At 48.3% G+C, this 22,421-nt stretch overlaps 1 protein-coding gene and 1 long non-coding RNA gene across 2 annotated transcripts in view; both read left to right on the top strand.

Annotated features, from left to right (window-relative positions):
- The first annotated feature begins 632 nt into the window (after positions 1 to 632).
- The window catches only part of LOC127603810 (uncharacterized), a 40,590-nt gene continuing 18,801 nt past the window's right edge, over positions 633 to 22,421 (top strand). The window contains exon 1 of the long non-coding RNA XR_007963132.1: positions 633 to 732. This is a non-coding gene — a long non-coding RNA (uncharacterized LOC127603810). The remainder of the gene's footprint in view (positions 733 to 22,421) is intronic.
- LOC127603745 (teashirt homolog 1-like) lies at positions 727 to 21,889 on the top strand. Its single transcript, XM_052070329.1, has 2 exons — positions 727 to 1,077; positions 18,520 to 21,889. The coding sequence occupies exons 1-2, from the start codon at positions 1,038 to 1,040 to the stop codon at positions 21,729 to 21,731; spliced, it is 3,252 nt and encodes a 1,083-aa protein (XP_051926289.1). The 5' UTR covers positions 727 to 1,037; the 3' UTR covers positions 21,732 to 21,889.

The raw sequence follows: 22,421 nt of genomic DNA, 5'->3' as shown, positions 1-22,421 counted from the left end.
AATGCCCCTTGGATTGGGCCGACAGAAAATGCCCTCTATTTCTGAATCGACCCGTTTGGGTCAAAGTATATAATATCTAAAAAAATATATATGTCGCATTTTTTTTTTATAACGTGTTGCACTTTAGCCCTTTATAGAGAAAAGGAATCTCCACAATGGTGCCGCTACCACATCGACTCGGTTGTGTGTTTGTGTGCGTGAATGGGTGGGTGGGTGTTGATGTCAAAGTGACGCCGACTGGTAAACACTCGGCGGCGGATTGACGGACAGGTGGGCTCCGGCTTGTCAGGGTGACGCGCCTTGAAGGGGTGGAGTAAAAAAAAAAAAAACAGCAGAGAGGCCAACCCCGGCTGCGCTGCGTTGCGTGTGTCCGTCCATCAGTGCGAGCCGGGCCGCCATCCTCCTCACGCACGCCGCGGAGGAGCTCTGCTTCCTCTTGTACTCGGTCCTGTTGTGTGACGCTTTGTTTGTTTTGACTTCGTCAAAAATCATATTGAGGAGAGAGCGAGCGAGCGCGCGCGCGCCTTTGAGTCTCGCGGGCTCGCGCACGCCCAATGACTGACACGCCAAGCGAGCGCGGACACTAAACGTGTCACTCTCTCTTTTTTCCTCTTCGCTCCCACAGAGTGTCACGGAAGCTCCCACGGCCCACAGCGCGGAAGCCCCTGCCGCCCCCCCCCCCCTCCCCACGAGAGTTCTGAACTGCTCCGCCGTACTTCTGGGGCCGCGAAGGTAGGAAATAGTCCCGTCAGAAAGAGGTTCTTGGAACGGAGGGGGCTCCCCCTCGCTTGCCTTCCCCGAGCCACCTCCGGTACATCCAGACGGAGCCTTCCGGCAACTTAGCGGACCCCCCCCACACGTCTTTTGCGGAAATACTCTCCACGAGTAATGAGTTAAACGCCCAACTGTTCCTATAAAATACCCGAGCAACGCGAAGGACGGATCTACGCCAAGACTCCCTGGACTCGCAGCAGTTTTTTTCAACATTTTTGGGTTAAGCTGTTCGGGGTCTGCATGAAAAGTCCAGCAGCGGGAGCATGCCGAGGAGGAAGCAGCAAGCACCGCGGCGCTCGTCAGGTACGTCCTGGTCTTGTAAACAAACACACCCTCGCACACTACAGGCATTTTAATTGACGCGAATTAAGCACAGTAGAGAGGTGTTCGATTTGTTTCTAGGTGGAGAACAAAAGTTACAATTGGATTTTTAAATGGGAATTTTGTGCTATGGGGGACTTATTGGGGAACAAAAATGCGTTGTGGAGTGTAATGCCAAACTTAATATTTTACCATGTTTCACTAATTCTTGGGAGCATACCGTTATGTTAGGAACTAATAAGACCTATATTTTTGTTTATGGTAATCAAAATAACTCCTGTTGTACCCTTACTGCTTATTAGTTTGGTGGTTGAATCTTATTTTAATGTTGCTGTCATGAAGCAAGTTCTCCCAACTTAAATATTTTTTCCTCAGTTTCTAATGTCTCTGAGGATATGAAGGATGGATGAAACAGCACCCCCCAAAAAAGAGCAAAAATGTCTTATTTTCAGCTCACGCCAGCATTGCCATCCTCGATTTGATGCTTGATTGATCGCCTGTCACGCTACCGCCTTTCATCTATTCATTGGTGATAAACATCAACCGAATGGTTGGTTGGCTTACGCATGCGCCCAGCAGCTGGACTCAATGGGTCACAGTTTTTTTTCTCTCGGAACCCCACCTGACAAATTGAAAGAAAAGTTCTAAAACGGTGGATGAATACAAGGCGATTAATTCCCCCAAAAAGGACGGGTGGGAGGGTGTGTGTGTGGGGGGGGGGCTCTTTGTGGGTCCGAGGGGGGTGTAGGGGGGAGAGGAGGAGGGTGCTGGGGCATAGCGAGATCACAAGGGAAGAAAAAGCCGGAAAAGCAGCCTCTTAACGCCGTGACCTGACCTCTGTGTTCTGGAGGTGTCGGACGAGCAGGAGTCGTGACCCGACTTGCGAATTTATGTAGTAGTAGCCGACCATATAAAAAGTGACCTGAAATACCTCCACCAAGGTGGTTTTCAACTCTGTTGGTTGGAAATATTACACAAATATTACCTGTCCGTTTTTCTTGAGAAGGCGTACTATGTAAAAAAAAAACATTTTGGTTTTTACAGGATGATGAAAATGCCGTATTTTCCGTTTCCTTCAAGTTGATCCTAATACATGGGTCTTAATGTGACTATTGTGATGTACTGTAAGCTTGAAGTTATACTTTCAGCTTGATTTTTTTTTTTTTCTACGGGGGCTGTGTGTTTGAATAGCCTCTTTCACGCCGAGATCCCACAAAATTCCTGCGTCAGATTCCTAATGGAAGATCTGACAGGTTTTTCACCTTATGGCGGGTTGTTGCTGCAGCCGTATGCTTTCATGCAGACATACGGCGCCCTGTCATCAGATAGTTTGGTGACGTCAGTGGTAGTGTCTGATGCGGTGCATAAAATCTTTGTCGGACGGCAGCGAAAGGATGAGAGCAATACTATTTCGATTCTGTTTTTGATTGTAGTTCCGTGTTACCTTTGACACAAGCGATGTCTGTTAAGACTCTGATACTACCTCAGAAGGCAGAAAGTTTACCAGCTCGACTTTCTCAAGTGAGACAGATTGAGAATATATGATGACGCCTGCAAAAATATCAGCATCACGATAATGTTGTAGTGTTTTTTTTTTTTTTGCGCGCGCTGATGTTTTGTTGTAGAATATCTGATGTAGCTTGTTGAACAGCTTTTGTCCGTACACCTGACTCCTCAACGTTAAAAACAGTAGTCACGCTAATTCAACTGTACTACTAATCGTCGGGAATTTTTAGCACAATTTACTCGCAAGAACATTTTATAACTTAAAAGTAGTCATGGTATCTGTATTTGTCACCATTGATCACGTCAATGCCGACCGACTTTTGTGACTTCGCTATTATCCTGGAAAAATTTCACAATTGCATCATTTACTTGAGTCATTCCATCTTTTCAAAGTCACTCAAATGTTCCTTGCTGGGACTTTTCGGGCCTCCCTAAGTTTCCCTGCGCGAGTCTTGCGTCGTTGTGATTGACACCCAAATAGCATCGGAAGCCGTTTGAAGTCCACGCTGTGATGACCAAAGCGGAGCGAACGGAATGCTAAGCAGGCGTCGGTGAGGAAATGTGAGGTTAAGCAGACTTAATCAAGGTTGCGGACGCGGCGGACACTTTGAACCAGTCGTGGCTGTAACATCTAATTGGCAGCCGGGCTTCGCTGAGAGATGTGCTGCCGTTTGAAGAGAATGCCGCAAAAGAAGGGCGTCTTTGCTGCCGAGTTGAAGTCTTTGACCGGTGTGGTTTCCTCAACCAAGGAGCATATGTTTTCACTCGATTGTTTTTTTTTGCGCAACGTCATGTTTCGCTTTTGATGCATCGGACTGGAATCCTTTGATTGTAGCCGCACATTGATAATGGCGCAATTGTGTACAGGCAATCGGGAGGAGTGCTGGCCACCCGGATTTGATCCGGATCTGATCCAGATTATGTCAATTTTGTGATTCGTGAGGCACACCATCACGTTTATGATTGCGTCATATTTAATTTGCCATCTATATAACTTTCTACTGCCAAATATGGTTCCTGCGGCCTGTGAATCATGTCACAATCTCATCATATCAGGTTGTCTTCTGTTGTTTGACCTTAACCATCATGACTATTTTTGTTTTTTAACATTCTGTACTCCGCTTAAACTTGCTGATAAGATCCAACGTGATGCACTCGTTGATTTTACAGGAGGTTTTCCGGTCTATCTAGTGACCGACATGCATCTTGTGCGTCGAAGCTCACAATACCGCCGCTTCTCCCTGGAGTGTGTTTTACATCCCTGGCCAAATATCAGCAAATTTGTCCCCTGAGGAGTAAAACAAAAGCAGCCATGGCTCCTCGAAAGAAAGAAAAGGAACATTTCAATGGCTCCTGGTATGTGTGTGTGTGCGTGTGTGTGTGTGTGTGTGTGTGTGTGTGTGTGCGGGCGCGCGAACTGCTTTCAATAGACTCCGTTTCATCAGTCACAGGGATGCTTTTTACACTCTGTAATGGCACTCGGGCCTATCTCCTTTATGGCCGCTGACAATACATCAGTGTTCCCTCATCTGGAACCACATTAGTGCATCTGTTAGTTTTGGCGGAGCATTTCAGCGCGGCGCCATTTGAGCACGTTACCCACTTTTCTTTCTTTTTCTTTCTTTTTTTTTTTTAAGTTGCTCCTTTTTGCTGCAGTCATTTGTCGTCATTTTTGCGAAGGCGTGCTCATGTGCGGAAGATGGGTGATTAAAATCAGTGCAGCAATGTCAAGTGTTTTTTTTTTTTAGGATATGCCGTAGTCAGGGAGAGGAGCCCCATTAGCACGCCTTTTGCAGTACCAACGGTGAGAAAAGACACGTCCAAATTTAGAGGGAGTTGCTCCTAAACTGCTACATTAAAAGCTGAGGATATTCTATTTGTCCTTATTACCCACCTCCACGTTTTAGTTCAAAGTCAAAAAAGGCATCCCGACTCTTGATTTTCCCAGCCACAAAATCTTAAATCAAAGTGCGCCACTCTTTGTAATGAACGTGTCAACTAATCACTCCAGGTGGCAGAGTAATTACACAATGACACAGATTGCATTACAGTCACAGGAAGGGGGGGGGGGGGGGGGGGTGACCACAACGAGCGACGGTCTCAGTGTGCTCTTGGAGCGCGATGCCTCACGTTGTTCTTGAGCAAGGCACTTGGAACCTTTGCCTGCATGTTCTTAAAGGGTATTCCCAACTAATTTGCCACCACTGCGGACGCATTACGAATGGGCGTGTCCACTGAACGTATCATAGTTGATTGTTAACCATTTTTGCAGCTTGCACAGTTCATTCAGGCCCACCCAGTTTGCTGCAAAAAAGGGGCCACAAAAGTAGATAGAGCACGATAAAAGGACTTTTGTTTGCTTGATCATCTGTCATTTGTCTGTTGTTGGCGTCACTCGGGCTATGTTGCGATCACTCTCGGAGTGATCGTTTTTACTTGGCGGTAAAATGGCTGCTGGTCCAATTCACTCAGGCCCTTTTAGTGTCCCGCCTAAATAGGTTGCGGGTATTGGTGCAAATGGCAAAATGGTGCAAATTGATCTTTGAGAATTGTGGAAATTGTGCGTAATGTCCATCCATCCAGGTGTTTGTTCACTTGGGGCCCAGTCAGTTTGCTTCAATTCGAATTTTGCTGAGCAGGTGTCATTTGATTCATCCAGTGTTTTATATTCATAAAACATATCTGTGTTGTTAGTCTCGTTTGCTGCTAAAACAAGCTATAGAAGTGGAAAGGAAGGGGGTCACGTTACATGATCAAATTTGGAATGTCAGTGTTTTTTTTTTTTTTTTTTAATTTCTCACTGTTGAAATAATACATCGGGCAGCAGAGGGAACAAATCATGAAGATGCTAGCCAAATGGACTGCAGATGTAAATGCGTAGAACGGAATGCTAAATTCTTTTTTTGTTTTCATCAAAAGAAATCATGTGCCGTTCCCGACCCGAATAATAAATACACTTTCTGGTGCTGGTGGAAGTTGTTGTTGTTAACCCGCATGTTGATATAGCGCACGGCAGCTGTCAGCCAAGGAAGGCGGCGAGCATCACGCTATTAGCACCTCGCCGACACTCCTATCTGGATGCCATCCGATAAAGCGTTTAATGACATTTGTCAGGGCTTGGTGGCGTGCCGCGGGAGGAAATATTTAAAACGCACACAAGAATGCGGTGTGGGAATGCGTGCGCTTGTGTACACAAGCGCCGAATTTGTGCAAGTGCGATCCAGTGATAAAGCAGCGTATGCAAAGTATCATTAAGGGGTGACATTGATTGAAGGAGACACCGGATATACCGAATGTCTGCAAATAGTGGCCAGGGATGTTTATTTACTCATCTGCAGATGGGGGGGAGGTCTTTATTTGTGCAAATATGATGGATTAATTTATGTCAGATGAACTTGGAGTTTCGACGGGTGGCAGATTGAGCATCAACGTAAGCGTTGGCTGCGCGCAACATTTTGGAGCGACCGAAACTAACCAGAACGGTCATCGTCGTCGTTGCGTAATTTGATGATCTCAAATATGGCGCAGGCAACTCATCCGCGCTTTTAAGTTGTCCAAGCGACCCCTTTTGACGGGATTTCCGTCGGTCAAATACTTACTCGTTTGTGAGGGACGCTCGCTTGTCTAAATCTGACACGGACGGCGTCTCCTCAGCGGCGGTTACAGTGAGGCATTAAGGTGGACCTGTAGAATCAAAACAAGTCAAATATTCCTGAAATTGAGCCGGGCGACGACGTAAAGGCATTCGGCCCCGCCGCCACAAGGTAAACCTATCCGCGACTTTAAGGAGGTTGAGGGAGGGAAACAGGAAAGCCTGGCTTTCCACTCCAATACAAGACATCCTTGACAAGGAAGCAAGGTCATTGTTTCCTTTTTTTTTTTTAAACAAAACAAAACTTTGAGTCATGAATATGCCCTGCAGGTAGGACGTCATCACTAATCAGCGCTATGTTTGATGCTAATTTGCCGTTTGAAGACATGAAAAAAGCAACTCGCCCGAGTTCAGCGACACAGCCACGTGAGATCATTGCACACTTGTCATTGTACAGGTTTCAAGGGGTGGGGCAAAAAGGAAGGAAAAGTGGGGGAGGGGGGGGGGAGTGAAGAGTCATAATTTAGAGAAGATGTTCGGGGCTTGTCATGATCGTTGCTTTGCTTGCAGCCGTTTTACACCGTGGCGTTTTTTTTGTTGTTTGTTTGTTTTTTTTAAATGCAGTGATGGAATGAATGTGTTACAAAAACGCCTGTTTAAATGGACAGAGTGACTTGTGACGGAAACTCCCTCGTTCCTTGACGTGTTCAACATTTTGTGTGTCCGCGATCACCTAATCAGATCAAGTCACGTCAGTGTGACGCATCCGCCCCCCCCCCCCCCCCCCCCCCCCCGCTTGTAAGGAAAAGCAGACGATGCTAATTTACGAGTGGAGCGAAACCCACAATTTCCTATCAAATTTCTGTCCCGACGACTGCGGTCACGAGCTTTTGTGTCAGTGACTGAAAGAATGACATTGTCGGGATGAACCGAGCCGCCTCCTTCAGCGATAACCGTTCGCTCCCCATCGGGGGCTGCCGCGATCTCGCAAGTCGTCACTTTGGCAGGACACTCGCTTGTCTTGCTGCAATGATTGAGGCCACTCTCTTCTTACGATCACAATCTTTCGCATTAGAGGATTGCTATCAAGCTTTGTATCTTTTGGAGTGATTGATTGGTCAATTAGCTTATTCGTAGAGGAATTAATTCCCAACTTAACCAATGGGATCATTTCAACTCGATTCGAAAAACTTCAGTACATGTAATTTGTTGAATAAGGCATCAATTAAATACTCTCTTTTAGGCGACCTCGGGTACACTTCCGACCCCGCAAAAAACAAAGTCATTGTTTCTAATCAGCACACTGTCATCGTATTACTTCGGCTTAGTGTAGTTCTTGATGGATTTGTTCAGTTTATTTTTATTTTTTAACAGCAGTCTGTTTTGGAGTCGAGTTCCTCAATCTTAACGAGTGTGAACATCACAGGCGGACGACGGTCTTTTGAAGTCAAAAACTTATGACTGTCACATATTTTCCGAGAGGCCATTTCCCTTCATGCCAGGCAATAAAACATGTCACTCGCCGAGGGAATCAAAGCATATTTCTGTTGGCGGCGTTCGACGTAAAAGGGAAGCCATTGATTGCCATTTGCTCGAGGTTACGCCAAAGTCATCGCTTTGTAGTCTCCTGCTTTACCGCATTGCTGGGGTGCGGGGGCTGCTAGAACCTTGAGATCCCTCGTCTGTTTGACGTAGAGGTGCCACTTCATTTCCCCCCCCCCCCTCCAAGTTCAAATCTTTGTCTCAGACTTCCTACAGGGTATAGACAGGGGGTCCTAAGCCCAGCTCTGTACCGCTAAGTCGTCTGACTGAACAAACAGCAGGACATCTCTTTACCTTTTTTTTTTAATCCCATTTAGCAAGGATACGATCATTCGTTATTTCTGGGCTCGACGGGGCGGGTGGGGTGGGGGGGGGGCTTAAGAAACACAAGTTGCCTGATGGTAAAATGGCAACGAAACTGTTAGCATAGCAATTGACCCCCCCCCCCCCCCCCTCCCTTCACTTTATCGTAACATGCGACTGAATTATTTTGGAATACTTTCATTGAAGAGTTATTTTGGCTGAGCAATTCGCCGAATCTGAGTGGGCAAGCCCCACCCCCCTTTGGGTCTTTGGATTTGGGGAATCTTTTATGTAGGGAGAGTTTATGTGGGCCTAGATCGGTCTGAGACTGAGAAGCATCAGCGGGACAAGGGAAGAAAGAAAAAGGGGGAGAGTGACAGCAGACAAGAAAGAATGAGAGGAGGAGGGGTGTGGAAAAAGAGGAGGCGAAGCGACAGAAAGAAGTGGAAGAAAAATGACTTGAGCGAAATAAAGCAAGTGGGAGAAAAGTATCAAGGAAAATGAGGGCGGTTGGGGTAGTCGGGGGGGTGAAAGCATTTGGACGTCAGAGCAGAGAAAGAAAAAGAGAGGGGAGGATGTCACCCATGGCTGCCACTCATCACTCACAGCCTAATGACGCTGTTTTTTTTCTCCTCCCCCCCGCCAGTCTCCCCCTCCTCCCTCTTCCCTCCGTGGGAGAGAGAGGACGCTCTGAGAGGAGTTGAGTAGGCGGGAGCTCAGCCCCGACCCAACGGGGTCACTCAGAGTTCACAAGTTTCAGGTGGGGCTCTCCTCCACCACCGCTGTTGTTGTTTAAACTGCCCGGACGGGGACAGTGATGATACGTCCTAGTAGAAAAATTAGTTATGGTTTTTTAAAAAAAAAAGTTGCATACATACGCTGTCAAAACAATCCTTGTTGTAGAAACGGCTGGAAACGTGTAATGTGCATGCTAGGCCAGTAGTCGGACACTTCTGGTGTTTCTCCGAAAGCATATGTCGCTTTGGAATTTAGCAATCAGTCCTTATGCTAAAGCTGAAGTTTGTAACTTGCCACTACTAAAGGTTTTAAACGTGCCGACCGGCAAGATTGTCGCGCTGGCGCACAGAAAAGGATGAACCGACAGGGACGCATTTTCCTGTACCTAGCTCGCTCAAGATAATATTTTGCTTCTGTATCAGAAACCAGGGCGGCCCAGTGGGCCAGTGGTTAGCGCGTTGACCTCACAGTGCAGAGGTCGAGCGTTCGATCTCGGTGTGGCTTTTCCCCAGGTATTCCGGTTTCCTCCCACATTCCAAAAACGTGCATGACAGGCTGATTGAACACTCAAGCTTGTGCCTTTATTATTATTTTTATTATTATTGCCCTTCAAAATTGGACTATATTCTCAGAAAATTGCAATTTTCCAAAGAACCAAAGTAACTTTCTTCATGCACCAGATGTACGTGATGATATGTCATTAACATATCACAGCTTGTAATTAGACCCAAAGCTAAAGTAGGGAAGCATCAATGGTTTGTTAGTTGTTGTTTTTTTTTACTTGCTTACTGCTCGTCATTTGTAGGTATGCACTTATTTTTCTTTTATCATTCAACATAATTGATTGCTTATTATTTTGAGCGGTGGGTGGGTCGTGGGGTCCCCGCCCTCACCTCCCCTTGGGGGTCCAGAGACCCCAGTTTAAAAAACCACTGGTTTAAACAAGACCCTGAACTTAAACTTGGCTTGGACCTGACGTGGTACTAGCATGTTATTGTTTGTTTGATGTGTGTTTGCGTGCAGAGAAAACACTTCCTTCTGGGATTGGCTAACTTCCCATCCCAAACTTGTGTGCATGTGTGTGTGTGTGTGTGTGTGTCAGCTCCACTTGGCCTCGCCGTTTCTGGGAAGTGTCACCCGTTTAGAACTCAAACGGCCTGATTTCTCTCTCCCCCCCACACACCACCTCCTCCTTCTCCTCCTTGCTTTCCTCGCACCAAATTTGGGGAACAGCTGGGGCGGCCATGACGATGATTTGTCTCCCTCTACCCGTCCGCTTGACAGCTTTCAGAGCACGCACATGCTTGTACGCCGCCGCTAATAAGCACACACACGGCGATGCCTTATACAGAGGCCATGTTTTTTTTTTTCTGGCCGCTGCCAAAACATGGCCATTTCCTTTAAGCCAGGGCCCGCCGTACATCAGCGTGGGGCCTCCCAGTCCGGATGGCAGGGGCTGACAGAATGACACGTGTCATTTATCAAACGAGGGGGCCCCGGGCGGGGGTCGGAGACGGGCTGTGTGACAAAACCCCCTGTATCCACAGCAGTGTTTTGTGAGATTCGTGCCCAAAGTCTATGAACTAAACTCTAATTATGCCTCAAGTCATAGGAAAAAGTATACAGTGAAGCTCTGTTTATGGCGGGGACATGTCCCAGGCCCACCCGCCATAGTTGAAAATCCATAATCATGCGAGACCATAAAAGGGAGATGATCATATGTCAGTTTCAGAAAATGACTCGCCCACAGATTCCACCATAAAGGAGTCCAGTGTGCTTGCTTCAAGCTCACTCGAGTTCAAGTTTACTGTAAAACTGACATATAAAACAGAAATAACCGCATGCGTTTCAACACCATTTTATTGTCATACTTTCACACATTTCCACATGATTCAGCACAAAATACGATACCCGAGGTCAAACAGCTGCCACTTTAAGACGACAACTCCTCCAAATCCAGCGTACGGCAGCGCTCACAGGCTCTCTGGCCAAGACTTTTGCAACAGATTGCAGTAGTTGGGGCCCTTCTCTGCCTCCTTTTCATGCCGTTGATTATGATGCTCTTCAAGTAGACCTCCGTGCTGTCCAGCATGTTCTGGCACAATGAGGTACGGCACTGTGCGACTCTAAATTTGGACTCTCCGAAACAGCAAGTAGTGTCAAAAAATCTATATATCAATGTAACTGTGACCATTGCCCAGAATGCAACTGGTACAGTCCGGTTTTGAGGTCTTTAATAGCCTGCTAACTCTCAAACCCCCACTACTGCGCTCTGTTTTCTCTTTGCATGCACGCCGCCACCACAGTCCCGCCATACGGCTCTCTTCCTCCTTCATCACGTCCTCTTCTGTGATCTCCCCCCCACCGTCCCTATCGTCTCCTCTTTCAAGCGCCCCATTCATTTGTCTTCATAAGCTTAATTTATTCACTCGGTCCACAGATGCGCGCTGACACACATCCGTCTCCCTCCCACGCCACGTGACTCATGCTCCCCGGGTGCATACCTGACCTGACGTACACGCGCAAAACACACACACACACACTCACACACACACACACACACACACACACGTGTCCTGTGGTGTAGTACGTCGTAGCACGCGGCAGCTTCACCCACTGAGGTCCTCAAAGCTCCTCTTTTAGCATTCCTGCACATGTTGCCTTTTGTGTTGCCGTTTGTGCATGTTAATGTTTGTGTGTGCGTGTTGCGGGGGTGATGAGGGGGGGGGGGGTGTGTAGGGCACTTTGGGCAGGGGAGACGGGTATTTTTCTTGCGAGCGTTTTCCACACCCGCACAGCCGTTGCTTGTCTGTCCGCAGTCGGATATTGTGCGCCGCTGAAGGATGGCTTCCTCTCTTCCTGCCACGCTCTGGCTGGGAGGCTGCTTTGAGCCAACGCGCACACACACACAGGCAGGCAGACATGCATAATTGCATACAGACCAATTAGCTAGACATGACAAGCTCACCAGTACATCATTTTATTCCTCAGCCCTTTTTCGAAAAATGTTCTCGTCCCAATTCTTTCACACTTAAATCTTAGCGATGGGACAAAATGCGGTTATTGTTATTGTGGAATTTTTTGGTGGATGATGCAATGTAACAAGGCCTGTTTGAGCTATGACTGACAAAAATATTGTGATGTATTGAATTTTATTGGTTAAATGTGTTGTCGATGATTGTCTTCCAGTACTGTGGCGCCTTGATTTACAAGTGACCAAAGTGAGTTGGTCAGGATGTATGATTATTTATTCATATGCTGTCAGATATATTTATTCAATTAACCAATGGAATTATTCCAACCATTCTACACTGCCCACAGGCTGGTCTCTAGCTGTGGGTGATTGTTTTTTTGTTTTTTGTTTTTTTGGTGTGTGTGTGAGATTGTCCATGAAAGGCACCGGTCGACATGTCAATCACGCACTTTTCCATGGAAATTTGCCAATCACGATCAGTGGCCGGTCGATCGGACCACCACAAATCTATATGCTGTGCTGTGATATTTTGGAATTGTTGGCAAAGTATTGTGTGTTCTTCCGTAGACTCGTGATGAGTTGCAATATATGCGTCGTTGCGCAACCGCTTTTGTGCTATGAGTATGGTTTTGCGTCCCGCCCCTATTGAATCTGCTGCTGTGTTTTATTCAAGGTTAGAAGCTTGTGTGTGTGATCCCCTGCCTCCTTAATCTCGTACACTAATGTTGAAACGGCAACAGTGAAAACTTTGGCGAATGGAACCGTCGGCCTTCAGCGGCACTTTGTTACTGGGTAAAGAAAAAAAAAAGAGCGAGAGAGAACTGAGAAAACTTGGACAGGCATAAAGGATAATGGCTTTCACGGTGCACAATTGGCGAAATTTCCCCGGTGACACATGCGGTTGAAAGCGCTCAAATATTTGGGGACGTCTCAGTCGTCTCGAGTAGTCTTCCACCCGGAGGCTTTTTGTGATTCTAATTAATTTCCCTGAAGTCACTTTTATGGTTTTTCATGTTCCTTTTATTTTCTCTGTTTTTACTGTCGCTGAAAAGGAAAAAAAAAATGTGCGTCATACTTTCATTTTTAGTCATTATGTCTTTATTTCAATGCAGATCAAAATAAATAATGGGCATGTCCTAGTTAATGATATAATTTAGTTTCCTGCTAGGTCAGTGTTGCTTGTCCCAGAAACTTTCTTGACCCCTCTAGCACTTCATTTATTTCTAGTAACAACATGAGCAGAATCATCTTCATTCTGTTTTGTGTATTACTAGAAACGGGTCCCGTGGAAGGCGATCACATGCGTTCACCGCAAGTTGAAAGTCCCAACTTTTCCTGACATTTTGATGATTTTTATCTCAGAATAATAAATCACTGTCCCCAAAACCTCATCTTCCATGTCTTCAGCTGTTTAGCACAGACGTTTATTTAACTGGGATTCTTTTGAGGTGTGTTTTTGCTTTACTCTTCAGTTTTGTACAAAGCCAGTGTCCTTGGCGAAGGCTCATCGATGGTTTATTGTGGGAGCGGCCACTGTCTCAATCTTTCAATCTTCCTTCCTCGGACCTTAACTTTGTTTCCTTCGTCGCTGCTTGTGTCCCTTGAGTCGCACAGAGTTCCATTTTCACGCCTCTATTCATAGTCCCGTGGACAGGCTCACTTTTTTTTCACAGTTTCTATTGTCTTCCCTAGTCGCTGAGCAGTTTTCCCCACCGCGGAAAAAGTAAAAAAACTGGTCTGTCAATGCTTTTCCGCTCGCTATTGTCCACCCTGGCGTCCGTGATTTATGGTAATTATCCATCTTTTGGGGGTCATCCGTCAAGCGGCTTGTTGCTAGGCGATGGGAGCAGATGTTTAGTCGCCCGCAAGACGGGAAGATGGTCCGGGGCAGTGTTGGTGAACCCACATTGTGTGTGTGTGTGTGTGTGTGTGTGTGTGTGTGGGGGGGGGGTATGGAACATCAACGTTAAGACGCCGCATTCTTAACCTTCAGCCGTAATACTTCATTGTCAGAACCACTGTGAGTAATAAGCAGCATCCATGTGCAGTGCATTGCAGCCAAATCTTCACTTCCCGAATGTCTTCCTGTTAGTTTGCATTATCGTGAAACATCAAAGCTGTTTGATTAGCTGAAGCAAGGAGCCGTCCGTCTTTGGCTTGCTTTTAACAGCATGATTTCTAGCCATTCATAAAATGAAAATATCTTCTTAAATCAACTAATTATCATAATGGCTGGTCAAATGAACCCATTTTAAGACATTTTTAAAAGTTATTTTTGAGGTTCGAAACTTGAGTTAAAAAGTGGGCAGACATGAATTGATCATGATTTAAATCACGTGCTTTGACTGCCCTACACTGAGGTGTCCATTTCTAATGTCGTCGCTTGTCCAGTTAAGTGCCACGTGGCTGCAATTTTACACAAATGGGTGATTATTGAGATGCCATACTGTATTTGTTTGGTTTTGAATACATGAGTGTTGTTTGACCTACATGGAGTCAGCTGAGCGAGTGTCTCACAGTGGCATCATTTTTAATTAGCATTAGTAACGCTTTATGTGCACTTTGCCTCAAAAAAAAAAAAAAAAACGGCTAACCAGATGCTTTGGAATGCCTGTGCAGCACAAGAGCACAGTTGTTGTTCCAACCCTTCACTGTGTGTATCTGTGTGTGGAGTTACGGAGGTGGAGGTTTGGGGGGTGTTGTGCGTGTGATGAGCTAATGGTTGTTGTTTAATCTCATAACAAGCGCTTGTCTGACAGCGTAGGGAAAGCCAGTAAAGCACATTTGCTCGATAAAAGCACAACAGGCAGATCCATAGGCAGTTTGGGCCCTCGTTTCGGACGTCATGACATTGTGCAGGTGTACCAAAAAGAGCGTCCCGCCGAAAACCGAGACGCCGTTCCATGTTCACTGTCGGCATAATTGCCTATCCTGCGAGTGTAGCAGGCGGGAAGTAATAATGTCATTTTATTTACAGCCTCCACCTCCCCGCATGTCAGTGACACACACTGATCAGGCCTGTCCAAAGCCATCAGAGGTGAGTGGCAGCGAATGCAGGACCTGGTGACAAAGCGAAACGGGATCGAGGGGGAATAAGGGCTGCCCGTTGCGGAGGGGGCTGGCTAAATGGCGCGATGGGGGTGCGGGCGTTCGGCTGGAACGCGGCGGGTAAATCAGTGGGGGTGAAAGCTGGCGGAATTGGACATTAGCGCTCCAAATGAGAGGCGGGATTGCCCTCTTGGTCGAGACGACATGAATAAATGACGATGCTTACCGGCGAAGGTGTGTTTGTATGTGTGTGTGCGCGGGGGAAGTAGATTGTTTTTGTCACTGTGACACAAGATGGCTGACGTAGGACAAGTGCTACTTTATTGGGTTGTAAAACACTTTGGACAAGCAGAAGTAGCTCGGTCATTTTTGCCATAACAAGTGCAGAGGCGCATGTTGTCCTAAACGATTTGGACAAGAATTTTTCTGTATGTCAAATCCTCAATAATAATGAAAAGTTTTTGTTCACTTTCTTGAACAAGTCCTCGAGGCTTTTCCGTTCTTCTCGTTATGGTCGAAATGTCTGCCAAATGTTGTCGATTGGCAAAACCGGTGTTCTGGCGCCAAGATTGGACGGTGTAGGCACAGAAAATTCTTGGCATTTTTAGCGTTGCCCATCTGTCGAGCATACCTAGAATTTCCTTGTAGGGGTTTGTCCAAAAAGAGACCTCGATTTTCCCCCAATTGGCTGCTTCGTATGATAGAAATGTGGGAGAAAGTGATGTTGGCGGCTAACTTTTTTTGAGCATAATCAAAGTCATGTCGGGGGTCCGGGATCCCCGAAGGACATACATTTTCAAATCGGTAATTACAAAAAAGGAAGCGTCAACTTTCAATTCAATGTACCATTCAAGGAATGACGGCCATTTTATGCCAAGTACGCGAGACAAAATGGAGTCAACTCCTCAAACAGACCAACACTGTCATTGGCGAAATAGCTCCCGGCCTAAACCTGTGTGTGTGTATGCCCTTTGTTAATCTAGCATCTCAGTGTATGTAGCTTTTACACACACACACACACACACACACACACACACACACACACTCCTCTCTCTCTGCCCTAGGGGATGTACAGTATGTTGTTTTTTTTTTGTGGTGAGGGGGGGTGTTATGGTGCCCCACTGTGGTGTCACCTGTCTATAGCAGGAAATCCTGGACTGCACACGGCAACAGTGACAGGCTGCACTCCAAAGGCACAGATGGCATCGCTTTTTTACACACACACACACACACACACACACACACACACACACACACACACACACACACACACGCACACATGTATTTAATACAGAGCAGTCTTTAATTTGTGGATTACTCTGCCTGTGTACATGTATTGTTTTGCAATAGTTAGCGCAGTTTTGTTCCCGCCATTATTGTTCCTGTTCCTGCCCGCTGGTGGGTGTTGAAACGTATCATTATAATCAAAGCATCGGGATGTAGCCGTGAAGCTACAGTGGAAGATAATCGATGATCACACAATGACGTTGGGATTTTTGGCCCACAAATAGTCAGGAGTGTGCCTTGGTCTTATCCAGTTTTTGCCCATTTTTTTTTTCATTTTGTTTTTTTGTCTAATGACATAATACACTTTTGAAAAAGTGTTGTTTTTTTGGTCATCTCATCTTCCGCATCTCCGGCGGCCGTCTGATAGCTTTGACTTGCAGAGCTCCCAACATGGGGAAAATCTGCGCTCGCCCAAGATGATTACTGTTATGGGCATACCGACAAACACTTCCCCCCACCCTCTTGCCCACCGACAACTTAACAAAGTAATCGAGATGCCGCGTTTCATAAACTAAAGCCGTTATTAAGCAGCCAATGTTCAAAAACGCGTCCCTGTTCACATCGGATCTGAAAACTCCTCTACTTGCGCGCCTGTTGGCTGTCGTTTAACTTCATTCCCACATCTTCCCTGAGTGGGCTTTGTACCTTTTTGACTGACAACCACAACAGACACCTCCATTTTAACCCCCCCCCTCGCCCTCCTCCCTCGCCGTCTTTTGTTCAGCCCGAAAGCGGCCGCGTCAGCAATCTTTCCCCATCTCTCATTGCCTTATTAGCCGGAGGTGGCACTCGCAGCTTTTTGTTGTTGTACACAGATGGTAGAGAGGATGTTGTTGGGAGTTTTTGTCGTTCTGTGCCCTTCGCACTCACTGTCACACACATACAGACACACTCCTGAAGTGCGCCCCCCCCTACCCCCCCCCCCCCCCACCTTCAGTTTGCTTTTAGCTCTGTCTTTAACTTGAACTCGGAACGTCTTCCGCCGCATTTCTATTTCTCCTCTTGGATGAGAGCGTTTTCAACGGGCCGAATTTTGTGAATGGCCCAAGTCGAGTGTAATTATAATGGTGTATTTTTAAGACGGAAAAAAAATAAAATCGGATGCGTGTTGAGTCTTTATGCCTCTGACACACGCAGAAGGAGAAAGGGGGGGAGAGGGGTGCTTGCAACAGTTGAACCTCCAGCTTTTCCCAGGCAGCTGCGACTGGCACCTCACACACATCAGGTATTATGTCCACTCCTATTATGGGATGGAGTGCAACACGCTGTTTGAAGTTGACAGCGCATCTGCCTCCTCGCTGGAGACTCATTCTGGCACCTCAGACAAGCATCTGATCCGAGATGGATTTGGGGGGGAGGGAAGGTGAGGGGAGAGCGGCTTGCGTTTTTTTTTTTTTTAAATATATACTCGATCCTCTTTTATTTCTCCCCCTCCCCTCCTGGAAATATTTTTGTTTCTTTACAATGCCGACTCATTTTCAGTCAGGCGTCTTTCAGAGCGCGACCGCGCTGTCATGTCCGCTGGCGCTTTTCCCTCGCCTCATGCTGGGAAGACTTCCACCGCCCCTGCCAAGTCCGCTCCTCCCTGCCAGCCACAGCTTGGTGAGGCGCAGGGAATTGGCATGCTCTCCCGTCCTCGCGCTATCTCCATTTCTTGGGAGGCCAAGTTGTGCGCTAACGTGCAGTCAAATCGAGGGATTGTGTCCGTTTTTACCCGTGTGAGCCACAGTACTTTTGATCCGGTGGTAAAACGGTGGATGTGGTTTAGTTGTAAATCCGTCTTTGTCCTTGTCCAATGTAGCGTAGTGGTGCAATATTGACTAATTCATCAATCACATCTTTTTGTTAGCTTTTTTTTTTTAAACAAATATCCCGGTGCATCTTTCGTTCTAAACAATTTAGCGAAGACGCACGTCTGTTCCCAGTGCGCAAACCGAGGTCTGTGACCCCAGGCTTTGAGTTGTGTATGGATTCCCTTTCAACATCATCACAACAAATTCCGAGCGTGATTTCCACAATAACAATGGACGTTGCCAGAGTGGGGGAGTTCTTGTTTAACGAGGAGACTGTACTGCCATTCTGTAATCCCCAAATTTCCCCTTTGTCTAATTTGAATGATCTGGTTTCCGTTCATCTTTTAGGTCTGTAATCGGCACCCTCAAAATACTCTCATCCAGAATTCTGGGGTAGAACTTTTCTTTCAAGTCAAAAGTCTGCTGTAACGTTGTCAACGTAAACGCATTTTCACATCATCTGAAAATTAGTTCAATTCTAAAATATTTGCTTGGCACAATTTTCCATGACCACTTTTTTCCAAATTCAATGTTTTAGCAATCAAATCAATGGCTGATGGCTTTATGTAATATGATGAGGCGATTTATATTTGTATATTAATATATTTGGAATTAACAAAACATCATTTGCTGTTTTCCAGCTTACGGTCCCGAGGACGAGTTTGGATCGGACAAAGCCGACGAAGAGGAACCCCTTCAGGATGACGGCCTGTCTCTGGACGGCCAGGATACCGATTACTTGTTCAACGACGACGAGGATGCCAGGGATCGCTTCAGCTGCCAGAACTCGCCGCTCAGCAACGGCACCAACCCGGACGCCGGCTATGCCTCTCCGCTCAGCGTGGCGAGCGACCGCCTGCCGGAGCCCAAGGCGCCTCCCTCGGTCAACGACGTTCGGCAAAAGCCGGAGGATAAACCGGAGGAGAGCGCCGAGTCACTGGACGGCCTCACTTTGCAGGACAGTTTGGCCAAAATGAAAGCCGCCTATTCAAACTTGATCTCTGACGCCTCGTGGTCGAGCATCGCTTTGAACGTGCCGAAAGGTCAACGGGACGATGACGTCGCGTCCGGCAAGAACAACAAAAGCGAACACAAGGAGAGCAACGGGATCCCGAACCACCACGGCCCAAAGAGCAGATTGAGCGGCACCTGCGCGAGCACTCACACGACCACCGGCGGTTCCGTCACGTCTCGAACTGCGCCCAACAACGCCGCCGTCAATTCGGGATTAGCCTACGACTGGCACCAGGCGGCTTTAGCCAAAACCTTTCAGCACACGCCCTACCAGCTTCTCCCCGAACCGAGCCTCTTCAGCACCGTGCAGCTCTACAGGCAAAATAACAAGCTGTATGGACCCGTGTTCACGGGTGCCAGTAAGTTCAGGTGCAAGGACTGCAGCGCAGCCTACGACACCTTAGTCGGCCTCACCATCCACATGAACGAGACGGGCCACTACCGCGACGACAATAAGGACACGGAGGACGATCGGGGCAAGAAATGGTCCAAACCCCGCAAGCGTTCCCTGCTGGAAATGGAGGGCAAGGAGGACGCCCAGAAGGTTCTAAAATGCATGTATTGCGGCCACTCGTTTGAGTCCTTGCAGGATCTCAGCGTGCACATGATCAAAACGAAACACTATCAGAAAGTGCCTCTGAAAGAACCCATGCCGGCTCTCGCCTCCAAACTCGTGCCGCCGACCAAAAAAAGATCCTTTCAAGACTTGATGTCCCCCAGCTCCCCCGACTCGGTGTCCTCCAACGTTGCGCTCGGCGACACCCCCAAAGACCAGAGGCTGACCAATCCGTACGTCACGCCCAACAACCGATACGGTTACCAGAACGGGGCCAGTTACACGTGGCAGTTTGAGGCGCGCAAGGCGCAGATTCTCAAATGCATGGAGTGCGGCAGTTCCCACGACACCTTGCAGCAGCTGACGGCGCATATGATGGTCACGGGCCACTTTCTCAAAGTCACCAACTCGGCCTCGAAAAAGGGCAAGCAGCTTGTCTTTGATCCTGCCGGCGAGGAAAAATTTCAGTCCATTCCTTTGCCTCCGACGACCACCAAGCTCCCGGCTCCCAACGGCAAGTTGCGAGCGGACTCCCCTTCGCAGCCGCTCGACCCCGAGGAGGACAATAGGGAGGGGGTGGATGAGGAGGCGGAGGAAGAGACTGAAATGCCAGTGGAACCAGATCACAAAATGAAAGAGGAGAACGAAGATCCGCCCGAGAAGTCGGATAAGCCAGAGAAGGCAAAGTCATACCAGTATCTCCGAGAAGAAGACCTGGAGGAGGTGCCCAAAGGGGGACTGGACATCTTGAAATCTTTGGCAAACACGGTTTCAAGCGCAATCAGCAAGGCCCAGACGGGCACCCCGACGTGGGGCGGCTATCCCAGCATCCACGCCGCCTACCAGCTCCAGAGCTGCCTCAAGTCCACCCTGCCTTCTTGCGCGCAGGTTCAGCCTTTATTCAGCAGCAACTCGCTCAAGGCGCCGTCCTCGGACTTGGCGCCCGCTAGCCCCAGGGCGTCGCCGAGCCGCAAGAACAACGTGCAGGCCATGGAGAAGCTGGTGGAGAAGGTCACCGGGAAAAGCGTGGTCAAGAGTGAAAAGGAAGAGAAGGGCGCCTTTGCCAAGTCGCCGTCCCCGTACTGTAAAGAGAAACGCGTTTCACCCAATCCAGAAAATTCTGCCCATGACAAAACGGAGTCGCAAAGCACCGAAAGTCGAAAAAGTGCGCAGATCAAGGAAGAAGCGACGTCGCCCAAAAAGCTTGTCGATGACGGCGTCGGCAACCTGAGTATCATTACCGAGCACTCCCCAGAGCAGCCCCTCGTCAACCCCCTCAGTGCCCTGCAGTCCATCATGAACGCCCACTTGGGCAAAGCCGCCAAGGTGACCACGCCCTTCGCCGACCCCTTCGCTTCGCTCTACAAGCTCAACGGCAAGTCGGCTCTCGCCAAGCCGGCCGAGCCGGCCGCCGAGTACCAGAACGACGACCAGCCCATGGATTTGACCAAATCCAGGAGCGCAAGCGGACCCCCGATGAACTGTACCCCATCAAACCAACAACCGGTCTCCAAAAACGCGTCCCGGTCATCGTCGCCGCCCCTCCGAGAGAACGCTTTAATGGACATCTCGGACATGGTGAAGAATCTGACGGGCCGCTTGACGCCCAAGTCCACCACGCCGTCCTCCGTCTCGGACAAGTCCGACGTCGACGGGGGGGCCTTCGAAGACAGTCTGGAGGAACTGTCTCCCATCCAGAGGAGGAAAGGCCGGCAGTCCAACTGGAACCCGCAGCACCTCCTCATCCTTCAGGCGCAGTTTGCCTCCAGCCTGCGGGAGACCGCCGAGGGCAAGTTTGTCATCAGCGACCTGGGCCCCCAGGAGCGGGTGCATATCTGCAAATTCACCGGTCTCTCCATGACCACCATCTCACATTGGCTGGCCAATGTGAAGTACCAGCTAAAGCGGACGGGCAGCACCAAGTTCCTCAAGAACATGGACTCGGGCCAGCCGCTGTTTCTCTGCGGCGACTGCGCCTCCCAGTTCAGAACTCCTTCCTCCTACATCCGCCACTTAGAGTCCCATTTGGGGTTCACCCTGCAGGACCTCGCCAAGCTCTCCATCGATTTCCTCGAGCGGCAGGTGGTCGGCAGGATGGACGGAAAGACTCTGGGCCGCTCGGAGTTCACCGAACACGACGACGACGACGGCTCGCTGAATCAGTGCAAACTGTGCAGTCGCAGCTTCGTGACCAAGCACGCCATCAAACTGCACCTCTGCAAGACGCACGGCAAATCCCCCGAGGACCACCTGATCTTTGTCAAAGAGTTCGACAAGCAGTGACTCGGGACATGCCGAGCCCGTTCGGGGCACTGCCCGTTGCACTAGATTGCCCAACAGTGTCGCGACTGTCAAAATTGTCACCGCGGCGCACAAGAAGCCGTGCGTCGTTCCTTCTTTTCATTTTCGGTTGGCAATTGAAAATAAGAAAAATAAAAAATAACCCCGGCGGCCCAGTAGTCCAGTGGTTAGCACGTCGGCTTCACAGTGCAGAGGTACCGGGTTCGATTCCAGCTCCGGCCTCCCTGTGTGGAGTTTGCATGTTCTCCCCGGGCTTGCGTGGGTTTTCTCCGGGTGCTCCGGTTTCCTCCCACATTCCAAAAATCTGCATGGCAGGCTGTTTGAACACTCTAAATTGTCCCTAGGTGTGAGCGTGAGTGCGAATGGTTGTTCGTCTCTGTGTGCCCTGCGATTGGTTGGCAACCGATTCAGGGTGTCCCCCGCCTACTGCCCGGAGACAGCTGGGATAGGCTCCAGCACCCCCCGCCACCCTAGTGAGGATCAAGCGGTTAGGAAGATGAATGAATGAATGAAAAAATAACCCCCAAAATAAACCGTGACACATTTTCTTAACATTTCTCAAATTATCGAGGAGATGATGATGAACAACCACGCGGCAAACGCAGCATACAACAGCGCTTGTTCCGAGAATACTTTGAAATGTCATCGGGAACGATTCCTGGCAAACAGATT

The sequence above is a fragment of the Hippocampus zosterae genome, chromosome 7 (genome assembly GCF_025434085.1).
Source record: "Hippocampus zosterae strain Florida chromosome 7, ASM2543408v3, whole genome shotgun sequence".
In the NCBI taxonomy this organism is placed as follows: Eukaryota; Metazoa; Chordata; class Actinopteri; order Syngnathiformes; family Syngnathidae; genus Hippocampus; species Hippocampus zosterae.
Note: the sequence above shows the minus strand (reverse complement) of the source record. Positions and strands in the feature narration are given on the sequence as shown.